Source organism: Bemisia tabaci, chromosome 3 (assembly GCF_918797505.1).
Source record: "Bemisia tabaci chromosome 3, PGI_BMITA_v3".
Taxonomy (NCBI): domain Eukaryota; kingdom Metazoa; phylum Arthropoda; class Insecta; order Hemiptera; family Aleyrodidae; genus Bemisia; species Bemisia tabaci.
The window spans coordinates 17,667,161-17,680,881 of record NC_092795.1 but is presented as its reverse complement, the minus strand read 5'-3'; the positions used below and the strand labels follow the sequence as shown (position 1 = coordinate 17,680,881).

At 39.9% G+C, this 13,721-nt stretch overlaps 1 protein-coding gene and 1 long non-coding RNA gene across 2 annotated transcripts in view; one reads left to right on the top strand and one right to left on the bottom strand.

The window, feature by feature from the left end:
- Positions 1-13,721, top strand: part of LOC140224220 (uncharacterized) — a 57,363-nt gene that overhangs the window by 33,580 nt on the left and 10,062 nt on the right. The gene's annotated exons all lie outside the window — the stretch shown is intronic.
- LOC109044297 (uncharacterized) lies at positions 7,230-12,399 on the bottom strand. Its single transcript, XM_072297947.1, has 3 exons — positions 11,704-12,399; positions 9,758-10,361; positions 7,230-8,642 (listed from the first exon to the last, which is right to left on the bottom strand). Exons 1-3 carry the CDS (start codon positions 12,052-12,054, stop codon positions 8,044-8,046), a joined length of 1,554 nt encoding a protein of 517 aa, XP_072154048.1. The 5' UTR covers positions 12,055-12,399; the 3' UTR covers positions 7,230-8,043.

Here is a 13,721-nt window from a genome sequence, read left to right as displayed (position 1 = left end):
GAAAGATTCGGGAACGTATTTCATCTAGAGTGGAGTGGCTTTGCGGCTGAGTCACCGTGAATCATCCACAGAGAGGTGTCGCGCGAATAATCTCTAAGTGGTCTGGTAGTCTAGTCGAGGTGGATACTGAATATTTTCGAGGAGATAAGTCATCGTCGAATAGTCATATCGATTGCTAAAGTCAAAATTGCAGCCCTGCTTTGCGCCGTTTCGGATTTTTCGGTTTTGTTTTATTTTTTGAGAAAGAAAATTAATCAAAATAAATATTTGAAATTAAAAAATGAATTATTTAATGGACATTGTATAAAAATTAAAAATAAGTAATATGTATGTATTTTGGACAAGTGTATGATAAACGATATGACAACGCAATAAAAACACACTAAAATACAAAAAACAAATTAGAGGAGACATAAAACAACCAGGACGTTTCGGGCCAATTACATGCCCATTCTCAACTGAACAGAAGCTAAAAAATGTAAAAATTTAAAACTTTTTACATTTTTTAGCTTCTGTTCCAGTTGAGAATGGGCGTGCATGTAACAAAACCAAAAAATTAAATATCCTCCGAGTTCCTGAATCGTTACAATGAGGACACATAAATTCCCTTTACTTATGGTAAAAACCGGAGCAGAGAGGCAAGAATGATGACACGTAATCCTAGTTTAACGGTGACTTCAGCGTCGCGCAAGCCAAGGAAAGGAACGCGGTGGAGTCATCTTTGCAGTGGACGCGCCTTCCATTCGGCTAGCGGCAAATGCCTACACCAATGGTCGAATAGTTATCTCATTACGCCTGCCGTAAATGAAATTAAAATCGACGCCTATACGCTGAAAAAAGTGTTCTTATCTCCCATCGCAACTTTGCAAATCTCTGCTCCTTTTTATATTTAATCATTTTTTTTTTACAAAGCCACACACAGTTTTGGTAGAACTTTCCAAGGAATTCCCGGAATGAGTTGAAATAAAATGACAAAAAAATTTGACGCGATATTTCCGTTCGTTCTGTTTTCTTTTTATTAAACCAAAATTAATGTCACGCGAATCAAGTTTCAGAATAGCTGCATCTTTAAACATCGTCCGAATTGCTGAATCGTTGCAACTAAGATACTTATTTACCCTTTAATTTGGCAAAAACCGGGCAGGGACCGTCAAAGAAATGACGCGTGGTCCTAGTTTTACGGCGATTTTAGCGTCGCGCAAGCTAAGGAAGGGAGCACAGTTCGAGTGTCGAGTCATCTTCACAATGTAATGCGCCTTCAATCCAGTTAGCGGCAATGTGCCTATGCCCGTGGTCGACTAGTTATCGCAAATAACTCTCGCATTGCGTTTGGTGCAATGCGATAAGTATGCATGCAGTCTTGTAGGCGCCGACATACGTTTGACGCCAACCGCACTCTTTGGCGCAATGCGTAAAGTATTCCCACAGTCTTGCAGGCACTGATATGAGTTTGACACCGACTCCACCGTATTCGGCGCGATTATTCGAACTCGTGTTAGGATAATCGTGGCATCGAAAAATGGAGCTTAAAAGGACAGGCCCATGTTGTGTTTTGACGCCGTTTGAGCAGTCCAACGTTGCCTCGTTTCTCCCGATAAAACATTGTTTCTGAGAAAAGTTAGGAAAATTTTCTATGTTCGCTTTTTTAGATTGAATGGACCATTAAACAAGTAAGGAATTTAAGCATCCTGATACATGATTCTTCAACAAAATTTCATGCAAAACACGATTCGCGCAACGAAAACTACTGAAATTACCTTCTAGCTAAGCTATTCAAGTTTTTATTGTCCACTGGTTACGGGAACTGAATTCAAAGTGTGTACAGCTTGAGCTTATTGTTAGCGTCAAGATTGATGTTGCCATATTTTCATATTACAGAGACTGTCATAGTGACGTTTGACGTGCAACTTAACTCTAGTAAATTATTCTTTCTTCCATGAGCGGAAAGGCTGAATTTATTTATAAAAGTCGTTATTACCTTTACTGTAGGGTTAGGATATCCTCGTTGTATATTGGTGTTCACATCGAGAGCCTGCAATCTTGGGATCGAAGGATCGCGGAGATTTTCCAGCTTTTTGTATGCTCATTTTGAGAAAGAAGCTGGAAGTTTGAAAAAACGAATGCCGCTTTGGTCGTGTTTAATTTTTATTGGTCCGATCACCCTATGGGTTGAGCGCGGCGGCAAGTAGATCAAAAATAATTGACTATCACACAATTGGAATTGTGTTTCAAACTTCCTGCTACGACTGAAACGGTGCTAACGCAACTGACCATTATGAAAACCTAGGTGCCGAAATAAGGGGTAAAGCATACTTTCATTTTGCCTACCTTAAGTGCGATCGACAAGCGGCTCAAGATCCTTGTATTAGGGATAAAAAAACAGCAACGTTTTAAACATTCTATGAAGTTTATAAGGTAGAAGATGAATCTGTCTAAAAAAAACCAGGCAACCTGGTAGATGTAAAAACAAGGGTCGCGAAGAACCCTCAAGCTAATGTGTGTAGCTGTGTGTGTAGCTAATGTTGACTGATAATTCTTAGAAATCTGGGAATGAACATGAACGGCATGCAGTGAATGAAAACATTTACATTGAGTCACAATGAGTCATGAGCAGATTGGCATGGTAAATATAATCTGAGACAAGGCGATGGCCCAAGTATCTCCTGAAATTCCAGCTGAAATTTTGCTCACGAGTATGATAAAAGGTGGTTCGAGGACCACTAATTAACTAATTTGACATTTTTGAGCCTGCCCAAAAAGTTCAATATCTCGGGAAATGAGCGAGCGTCTAGCTGCCACAACTAGTCTACTACGATTTGTACCGAGTTATCTCAATCAATGGCACAGCTCAATGGCGCGGCGAGAGTGCTGCACCCAGTGGCGTGGCGTGAATTGCGATGTATCGATTATTATGCCATTTAACCCATGGTAAAGAATCGATTATTAAGGTGTTCGCTGCGAACACCCTGTCTATCGATCCTTTTCCATAGATTAAAATGCATAACAATCGATACATCGCAATTCACGCCACGCCGCTGGCTGTACCTTATGTTTACTTTTACGCGTCGCGCAGTGGATCGAGTAAATAGGAAAGTTCGGACAAAACGTGCAAACTTTAAACGCTGATAACTCTGTTTATACAAAACTTTGAGGTTCTGAAAGTGGTTCCATTGGTTCCCTCGTGAAAATTTCTTCTTGAAGCACCTTTGAGAATTTAAAATGTGACGAAATACACATTAAAATTTGCAGTTCTAGGAAAAAATGTCATGTCCGACCTTTCTGATTGACTCGATTCACTGTGCGTCAGAGTAACGTGGAGTTCAATTGAACGTATTTACGCTAAAAGGAACTATGTGCGTAGGATTTGCGTGTAACATAGCTCTTTTTAGCATAAATACGTTCAATTCTACATCCGATTGTCAAAATTTTGACTCGTTTGTTCCTCACATGATTTGACACTCCTTATTAATTTGGACATGTCTTTTACTCTCCTTCTCCTTCTCTCTCTTCTTCTATCTCCCTTTCGTGCATACTACACTGCCGTGTTAAAGAGGAACGCCGTATCTGAGGAATCAACCATTTCCAAATCTCTCGTGACGAAATATTTTTTGTTGAGGAAAGTTCTGCATATTTTCCCATGAGATTTTCAAATATTTAAAGTTAAATTGCCAGCAAGATTTTCTGGCAAATTGGAAGAAAAACATTTAGGATCTTCCCAGCAATTCGGTTTCTACCGAAAGAAATATGGCAACGTTTGAGGGCTCATATGGTGTTTGTCCCTAGCACGGCAGTACTGGCCTTCAAGAAGGATATCGACGGTGAAACTACCAACCACGTATCTCGTTTGCGGTGAAAATCTACGCTCACTGAAGTAGACCAAATCATATCATTCCTTGAAATTTTCACAGAATTTTCAAGACTGGACGTTAGGTAGTTGAAAAAATAAAGTATGACAGGAAGTCTGCGACGTCGCAAACTGAGATACGTGGTTTGGTAGTTTCACCGTCGATATGCTCCTCCACACGAAGACACGTGGTTGAATCGATAGAGACCAATTATTATCGCTCCCAAATGAAACTTACCATCAACTCCTTCGCCAGCAAAGGCGATGTTAAAATTAGGTGAGTTCTAAATTTTCTGTGAGGCGAGGTAGTATTAGCGACCACCATTTTTCTCACCTTTGCATAATTGGATTGCATTTTGCAAAAAGAGACCAGGAGCATTCAAGTGTCGGTAAGTAAAGATTTTACAGCTTTCTTCACCTTGTAAATATAAACTGATGATCAAAACAACTTAAATCTTAACTCCCAATGCTATGAACTTATAGACGAAAATTACCTTCGTTACTTTAATTTTTCCATGTTTTCACTAATATTCTGCAAAAAATGTGAGATACGCAATCTTAGCAACATTGTAATGCTCTTGGTTTCTTTTTGTAAAATGCAATCCAATTTATCTTTGATGCTGATTTCATTTTGAACTCGACGCAAATCGCGACTATTGTGAGCCACAGGCTAAAAACTAGCTTCAATAAGTCCGTTATGAACCGTCAAACTGAAGTTCATTGCAGGCCCGGATTTAGGGCGTGTGCAGGGCGTGCAGCGCACACGGGCGCCAGCCTTTGGGGGGCGCCACGATAGAAGAAGAGAGGGAAAAAAAGGGGGGAAAAGGAAAAGGAAAAAGGAAAAAAGGACAAGGGGAAAAAGGAAAAGGAAACAAGGTTGGGCAGTGAAAGCAAGGAAGAAGGGGGGAAATGGAAGGAAAAAGGAGGCAAGAAAAGTGAAAAGAGAGTGCGCGAAAGGGGGGGGGGGGCATAAAAACCATAGACAAAATATAAAGAGAATTGCCGTCTAAAGGTAAATTTTCAGGACAAAAACTCCACCTGGTCCATAGACGGTCAGGCGCCCCTTGACCCTAAAATTGCGGCTGTACAGAAATACAAGAGTAGGCATGTAGTAAAGGGGCGCCATAAATCCACCGAACAGGAGCCGACATAGCATTTTAGGCCACGTCCGCCATCTTGGATTTGAGACTTTTTAAACATAGTAAAAATTCGAGTTTCCGGTCGAAAAATACCCTCAGACACTGAGTTTAAAAAAAAAAATCCATCGAACAGGAGCCGACATAGCACATTAGGCCACGTCCGCCATCTTGGATTTGAAAATTTTCAAAAATCGACTAAAAATTCGAGTTTCCCGTCGAAAAGTACCCCTGATCCCGCGGTTCACAATGATCTAACGAACAGAAACGGAGGCCAGAACCGGGGCTCATTTTAGGTCACATCCAACATTTTGGAGTTGAGAATTTTAAAAAATTGACTAAAACTTCGAGTTTCCCGTCGAAAAATACCTCCTGACACCGAATTTCAGGAAAATCCATCGAACAGGGGCCGAGATAGCATTTTAAGCCATTTCGGATTTTCGAATTTAGAATTTTTTTAATTTTGACAGATTTTGATTTAAAACGCGTGATCCCCAAAATCGAAGCTCAGATTCGGATTCCTCGTAAAAAATCGATGCGATTTCATGTATCATACCCTGACACCGAATTTCAGGAGAATCCATCGAACAGGAGCCGAGATGGCATTTTAAGCCACTTCAGTCATTTCGGATTTTTGAAGTTGAAAAATTTACTTAAAACGTGTGATACCCAAAATCGAAGTTCAGATTCGGATTCCTCGTGAAAAATCGATGCGATTTCATGCATCATACCCTGACACCGAATTTCAGGAAAATCTATCGAACAGGAGCCGAATGGCATTTTAAGCCACTTCAGTCATTTCGGATTTTTGAAGTTGAAAAATTTTACTTAAAACGCGTGATACCCAAAATCGAAGTTCAGATTCGGATTCCTCGTAAAAAATCGATGCGATTTCATGTATCATACCCTGACACCGAATTTCAGGGAAATTCATCGAACAGGAGCCGAGATGGCATTTTAAGCCACGTCAGTCATTTCAGATTTTTGAATTTGGAAAAATTTGACTTAAAACGCGTGATACCCAAAATCGAAGTTCAGATTCGGATTCCTCGTTAAAAATTGATACAATTTCATGTATCATACCCGAGCATAGCGTGAAGGAAAGAGACGTAACGTAGACATACTGATTCGAGCATATGAATGCAACGTGGCAACATGGGTAGTGCTCAGTGGGTCAGCGGAGGAGGAAGAATAAGAATTTATCGTGGAGGAATTCCTCGCGACGAAACCGAACGCTTAGCCGGCGCTAAGTGGCGCCTCCCCGTTCGGTTTCACTCGGGCGACAGGCGGCAGCGCAGTTCAAAGGGGAAGTACGACAGAATCTATACGCGTCGCGTCGTTAAAACCTTTTTCCTTCACGCTATTCTAACATATGATACATGAAATCTCATCAACTTTTTACGAGGAATCCGAATCTGAGCTTAGATTTTGGATATTACGCGTTTTAATCTATTTAAAATCGTAGGAGAAATTACAGACTTGTCCTTGATAATTGATCACACATTAGTGTTTTTTACGTCATTAAACCTCTTTCCCTCATGCTATTCTAAATTTTGATGCATGAAATCGCATCAGTTTTTCACGAGAAATCCGAATCTGAGCTTAGATTTTGGATATTACGCGTTTTAATCTATTTAAAATCGTAGAAGAAATTACAGAATTGTCCTTGAAAATTGATCACACCTTAGTGTTTTTTTACCCCGTTTTTCTTCTGCGTTCACGTAATGAAATTAGACCAACAGTTGACTCATCGACTAGTCTAGCCTAATCCCCCAGAATCTGTCTAAAGGGCGAACGATTTTATGAGATAAGATGTGCGGCCCTAGTTTCCGGGCAATTGCGATTTGATGGAAGCTGCGATGAGGAGAAACGGAAGATATGCGAAACTCGGGCGGATATTAAATGAAAAACCAGGAAGGGGAAAACCTTTGTGCTTGGGCCAACTTATGTGGTCACTGGAGCATTGTATAGGAGGTTGCGGGAGGTTGCTATTTTTTGCAGCAACAACCAATTGATTGGATTTTGCAAAAAGGAACTGAGAGCATTCAATGTTGCTGGGATTGTGCAACTTTGGTACAACAACCTAGGTACATTCTTTGCAAAAAGTAAACTTTACGACGTAATTTTCGTCTTGAATTCATAATTTATTGGGAGTAGAGGTGAAACTAGTTTAGATGATCGTTTATGTTTGCAAGGTTAGCGACATTGGAATGCTCTTTCATTGGTGCACCTTGAAGCAGAGACATGCATTGTTGTAATTTAATTCTTAATTTTTTAATGGTCTAAATGAACGAACAAAAGCTATTCAAATATAGATATCGCGGTGTTGCATAAACACAGAATTGAGGGCGATTTTTGTTTGCGCTCCGTTGCTAAAACATACATGAGAAATACGGGAATAGAAGGAGGTGAGTAACATCAGACTTCGGCAAATTTGGGCAAGTTTAGAATTTTCTAAACAGCGCGTTGTAACATGCTGTCACTTATATTAATTTCTACCTTTATACTCACGCAATGCACAGGACAATGCAGGTGACCATTCACTTGCTGTATTTTATTTTAAATGAGCAAACTCAAAGCCTAATTATTTCTTTTAAGCGTTTCATTTTAATTTATTCCATTCTAGGTATATTTTACAGAAATGTGAGATCAAAATTGTATTACAATTTATTATTCCACAATTTGTCGTTCGCCTTACGAAAGAGCGTGACTACATTTCAGTGTTACCAAATTTCCCCCTAGCAAATTCCATTTTTGACAGATGAATCTTCAGCACTTCTGACGGAAAATTTCACTGATTTCCCCCCGGATGTCACGCAAAAATCAGGAAAATGTTTACAAAAATTGCATATGCGCGACCTTGTAAAAAATTAAATTGTCTCAGTCAATTTTGCAACCTCGGAACGGAGTTACATTCCTTCGTCTGGAGGACAACGAATTTTTTTCTGAAATTTTTTTAGAAAAATTTTTTTTCTGCACTTTTTTTCCCAAAAATTTCTGAAGCAGGGATTCCTCTCCACCCTTATTACATGAAATTATCATCTACACAAACCCCGATGTCAGTTATTTTAAGAACAAAACATTCAGAGCGAAAACCAAAATAAGAGCAGTGCAAATGACTTCAGCTTTAATGGCCGCAGTCGTGGCACCATTTCCAACAATCGTCATCTTCACCTCACTGTTGGTCGCTAAACTCTCCAGCACAATCATCATATCGATATTCGGTGCATCCAGGCTCACATCCTGTCGCTGTCTAACCTCCCCGGAAGAAACTCGCGACGGTATGTGTGAGGGTGGAATAAACGTCCCATCCGCGGTTAGAATCTCATCGTAAAGGGCACTAGACGGCCGCTCGCCACCGAAAGTCAAGTATCCTCGGGTCTCACCCCTCACGTTGACCAATTTGATAAATACACCACTCTGCGGCATTTCCAGTCGATAGTACCTCTTTTCGCCGACCTCTTTCAGTGTCTCAATTATCTCTGATCCCAATTTTGGCGTCTGCGGCACCGTCTTCGCCCGCCGGGCGATGAGGACTATCTGCTCCCTCAGCGTCTCGTAAGAATCAGTGTTGAATTTGAAATCAGACTCATTGTTCGCGATTCTAAGTAATTCTTCATTGTCGACTTTGGGGCCGATCCCGAGGGCGCAAGTTATTATTCCTGAAACAGAGAGAAACAGAAAGATACAGAAAGAAAGAAATATATTAGGAATTTACAAAATTGAGCATTTTCATAAAAATCCGTCCTCTCGAACAGCTCCACATATCGACGGTGAAACTACCAAACCACGTATCTCGTTTGCGGTGTTTAAAAATCTACGCTCACATTTTATTTTTTTGAAGTAGACCAAATCAATATCATTCCTTGAAATTTTCACGGAATTTTCTCCGCACAAAGAGGAAAAATCACAGAAATTTTCAAGACTGGATGTTAAGTAGTTTTTCATTTAAAAATAAAGTATGACAGGAAGTCTACGACGTCGCAAACCGAGATACGTGGTTTGGTAGTTTCACCGTCGATATCTCGACTAAACACCAAACAATGCATGGTATTAAATGGAGGGGTAAGAGCTAGAGGAGCAGGAGGGCCAGAGGGCTGATTATTGAAACTGATGGACAAAGCAATATACAAAGAAGACAAAAAGGATATGGAGGGATCCTATTGGTTACAATGGACAAAGGACGTGGGTAATAAACTAGCTAACGGCAACCCACGAGAGACCCGATAGTTAGTCCATCATGCATCCCCTTAGGCTATAAGAACCACCCACTTCAACCGATAGGAACTTCTTATTTCTTCTTTGTTTATAGCTTTGTCTATACATTTCAATAATTATTGGCCCACAGAGGCCAAATGAAGATAAAACGTTTCAATGAGTCACGGGACCTTGTGTTTTTTATTTGTGTTTTTTATTTGGTTTTTTTTTTTTGCAAAAATGCTTAGCTGTCTGAATTGCTTCTTTCTGGGTTCTTGAGTTACTTTTTCGCATTTTTAATGAGCTCATCGTGTTCTACGCGTCATTTACCTTCAAAACACACAGCCGCAAGTCAAAATTCGTTCACGGTTTAGTGACGGGTTGAATGTGTATTTGTTCTCTTAAAAACGGTGACAATTTTTTTTGGCAATTTTTTTGTTTGACAAATACCTCCTGAAAACTACGTAGCACATACATATATTCATTTATGAATAAAAAAAAATGGTTCTAATCTCTTCAAATCTGGGCATGTTAAACAATAACGTCTCGACTTAACCAAATCTTCAAGTATCGTGATTACCTGATTTTGCAGCCACTTCAGCGGCAACACCAGGGTCCGGCTCCACGGTATGTTTTCCATCGGTAAAGACAACCAGGAGTCGTGGTATGCCCATTTCCTTTCGGGCATCTGATAATTTTCGGAATTCGTCGATAGCTGCAAACATTCCAGCGGCGGTGTTGGTACCTTTGGCCGGCCACTGAGACTTCCGGATGGACTCCTGGAGTTGGGACATAGTCAAATCGTTCATCAGAGGTATAAGCTTGGTCACTTCAAGCGAGTATACGACGAAACCGACGTTGGCTTCTTGGAGGTCGAAGATGTTGACCAGGCGAGCCAACGAGTCCAATGCCAACTGAAAGTATATCTCGGTGATACTACCGCTTCCATCCATGACCATCATCGTGTCTATCTTCCCGCCAACAGTGCGCATGTCTTCCTCGAGCAAATGGCGAACCCATTTCTCGAAATCCCCGTATTGGCGTCGGTGCGTGTCGTACCATACCTTCCAGAATGTATCCTGGCCCTTGATGTCGTCAGGAATCCCTAGGTGGTTTGTCTGTTCAATGTGGATTCGGGCGGCGAGTCCTGAATAGAACGGCTTCATCAAGTCTTTCTCCTTCACCTGTCATATCACATTTTTGTATTATTCCCCTTAAATACACGACAGTTTAACATATCAATTAGAAATTAGATAAAACAGAAGTAAAGTATAATTCAGAGCAAAATAAGTGACTACAAACAGGCTTAATCAACAGGCTAGAGACACTGTGTAGAAGAGAGTGCTCTCTATAAGGAAGGAACTCTACGTGCTAAGGAAGAACGCCGTATGAACATTCGAGTGTTGCCAAATTTCCTTCGATAAAATGTTTATTTTTGAGAAAAGGTATGAGTATTTTTCACTGAAATTTTCAGGGACTTTAGATGAAATTGCGAACAAAATAATCTGAAAAATTGAAAGAAAAACATTCATAAGTTTGCCAGGAAATTCGTGTTTTATCAAAGAAAATCTGGCAACGCCTGATGATTCATACGGCGTTTTTCCTTGGCGAGGCGTGAACCCGGTTTGGCCTTGCGGCAATGCTATGGACAGGGGAGGGGATTAACAGTACTATCTTCCTCCCTTATTATACCCTGATTAGAATCTGGGTGATGTTTATAAAAATTTCCTCTAGGCGATTTGGAAATTTGCTAATGTATGGATAGTGAAACGATCAATGTAATATCAAGAGGCGAAAAAGGCGCAGGTTTGATCTGAATTTTAAGAGGGCGATTCTTACAGGCGTCGGCTTCGTTTCAAATTATTCGCTCTTGAGAGATTATTATATCAATTTCGTACGATTTCAACTGCATGTTCGAGGGGATTGGCTACTTTTTTGAGGTATCACAAATGCGTCATATAAAGATTAATGTAGAAAAAGAAATGAGAAAAAGTTGAAGTGGGCCAAATTTTGGTTTTTTTAAAAAAGAAATGAGTAGAGACTTGCAACGTTTCAATTGCTGATATTTATGCACTTTTCGACTTTAATCATCAATTTAAGTACGTGATGAAGCAAGGCAACATGTACCGTAAGGTGGATATTTAAAATGACTGTATAGTACACACACAAAAAAAAAACACTTCGGAGTCATTAACATAGATTTTCTGTGTATATTAAAAAGCACATGCTTTAATACTATCATAAACATGGGGCCATTTCAATCCATAATTTACATTAAGAGACTGGTAAATTTCTCCAGCTTACCGTCCATTAGCATGACGCCATCACATTTTCTTCCCTCCCAAGTTAAGGGAAACACAGGAGAGAAGCACACAATTCGTCGCCTACCTGACATAAGGGCATAACTACACTCTGTAAAGAACCCTGTCTTCCATACAATTCAATGTTTTTCCGGGCTCATCTCAATGTGTAGTTGCGCCCTTATGACAGCCAAGCGACGAATTATAAACCACGACTATTATTTACCTGGAGCCAATCGATACCCATCTTATCCTTGATCGCCTCGTGGATGCGTTTTAGCGGCGGGCTGATGGCGTTATACGGCCCGTCATGTTGCGTCACCAGGAGCCAATCGCATTGCCAGATGCCCCCATAGTAGCCCTCGCGGTAGGTCGCTGGATCGTCGCCGAACCTACTTTCAGCGTAGGCCACGCGGCGAAGATAGTCTTTGTCATCGGAGAAGACACCACTCTTGTGGATCCTGTAGACCACCGCTTCCACCACGTCGCGACCATGAGCCCCTGGTTCGAGGGTGCGATCGACCAGATGACCAAAAGCTGTCGCACACAACGCGAAAAGCAACACTGGTTTGCACATACTGTTGAAAAACTAGGAGACTAAATGGAGAGAAGAGGGAGTAAGCGGAATCGATCGATGAACCTGGATCAGGGTGGGAACTGTTCACCTAAGCGCGGTTAACGGTAGTTTGATAAAGTGATTCTGAACGACTTGAGTGTTTTTGTGAACGTAGGTTAAGTAGCTTTGGAATTGGATCACCGTGAATCATGCCGGAAGTAGAGAGGCTTATTGTGGATAATCTATGACAATAAGTGGCTTAGCTGTTTGGTGAAAAGATGGAAGTGCGCAGATGCTCAGTATTTGCGATTATGAACAATGTATGGTTAAAGAGTGAATAAAATTCAATTGAGAGTGGTTAAAGAGTCGGCGAAGTCCGTTTTCGCTTTCCTCTTTTTGGGAAGAGTGCATTGGTATAAGTATAACTTAAAAGTTGCGAGACGCTCAATTTGTAGATTTTTGCGGGACATCTTTATTTTCATAGCTTCAGTTTAATCTTTATTTTAACGTAAATTTTCTTATTTGTGTGCACGAAGATGAATACAAATTTATTTTTAAAGAAGAGGGTTTATGACTATCATCCCTCTTGCTGCATTACGCTGCGGTGAGCCTGAACACTTCCTTGAAATTACGGCACGCAATAATTCCGATCCCATCTCATAATATTGGGGTAATACGGTTTAAATCACTAAAATATCCACGGTGTAACCACATATCTCGTTAGCGGTGTTTTACAATCTCCGATCTCATTTTATTATTTTGAAAGAAAAGAAACTAGCATCATTACATGAAATTATCACAGAATTTTCTTCGCACAGAGAAAAAAAATCACAGAAGTTTTGTAGAATTGACAGTGAGTGGTTTTTCATTTAAAATGTAAAGTATGACAGGAAATCTGCAACTTCGCAAACTGAGGTACATAGTTTGGGGGTTTCGCAGTCAATTTCCCAAGATTTATTGAGATTCAAATGACACAACACTTGAGTGTTGTAGAGGAGCAATGTTATAAACAATAAATAATTTAGAAAAAAGTGAAAATACTTATGAAACTATGTTTGCCCTCGCTGAAAACTTACTAAAATTTTCAACATTCATTCTCTTTCGTCCTTTTTCATGTAGCATCTTGTTATTTTATTCTTTTCCCTTTTTTTCACAAAATTGTTCAAAATTATAGACAGCAAAAGAAATTGAGACCAGACTACGGATTACGTTTATGCTTTAACATAGGTACGTTAATTATCAAGTTGGTTCACAAAATTTTGGGAACGAACAGAGTTAAACGTTGCGTTTTATTCTTTGATCTGATGGTTGAATTTCAACATATCACCATCGCACCGAAAGAATATGATGGTGAGTTTCATTTTTTAATCCGTTTAAATAGTTGTATGAAAAATGTATTCTAGAGAAGGCTCTCACTACTTTAAGACTATTAAAGTATTTGGTCTGATAAAACATACCGAAGCTGATTTTGCTGATTCAGTTTGAAAAAGGGGATCGGAAAGGTGGACAGGGATAGAAAGGCAGGGAGGAGGATATAAAGAGTGAGGAGGAAGAGAAAGGAGAAAATAGCGGAGGAAGAAAAAAATTAAAAATTACCAAATCAAACATTGAATATTAATAAAAATTAATCCGGAAATTTAAAAAAACAGGATTTATTTGAGTTTTATTGTATGGTTATGTATGTTTGT

Excerpts from the sequence above, each read along its gene's own strand:
- LOC109044297 (XM_072297947.1), bottom strand. The coding sequence starts at position 12,054 with ATGTGCAAACCAGTGTTGCTTTTCGCGTTGTGTGCGACAGCTTTTGGT. Across the intron at positions 10,362-11,703 it reads TGGGTATCGATTGGCTCCAG|GTGAAGGAGAAAGACTTGAT; the intron begins GTAAATAATAGT and ends GTGATATGACAG. Across the intron at positions 8,643-9,757 it reads TGAAGTGGCTGCAAAATCAG|GAATAATAACTTGCGCCCTC; the intron begins GTAATCACGATA and ends TCTCTGTTTCAG.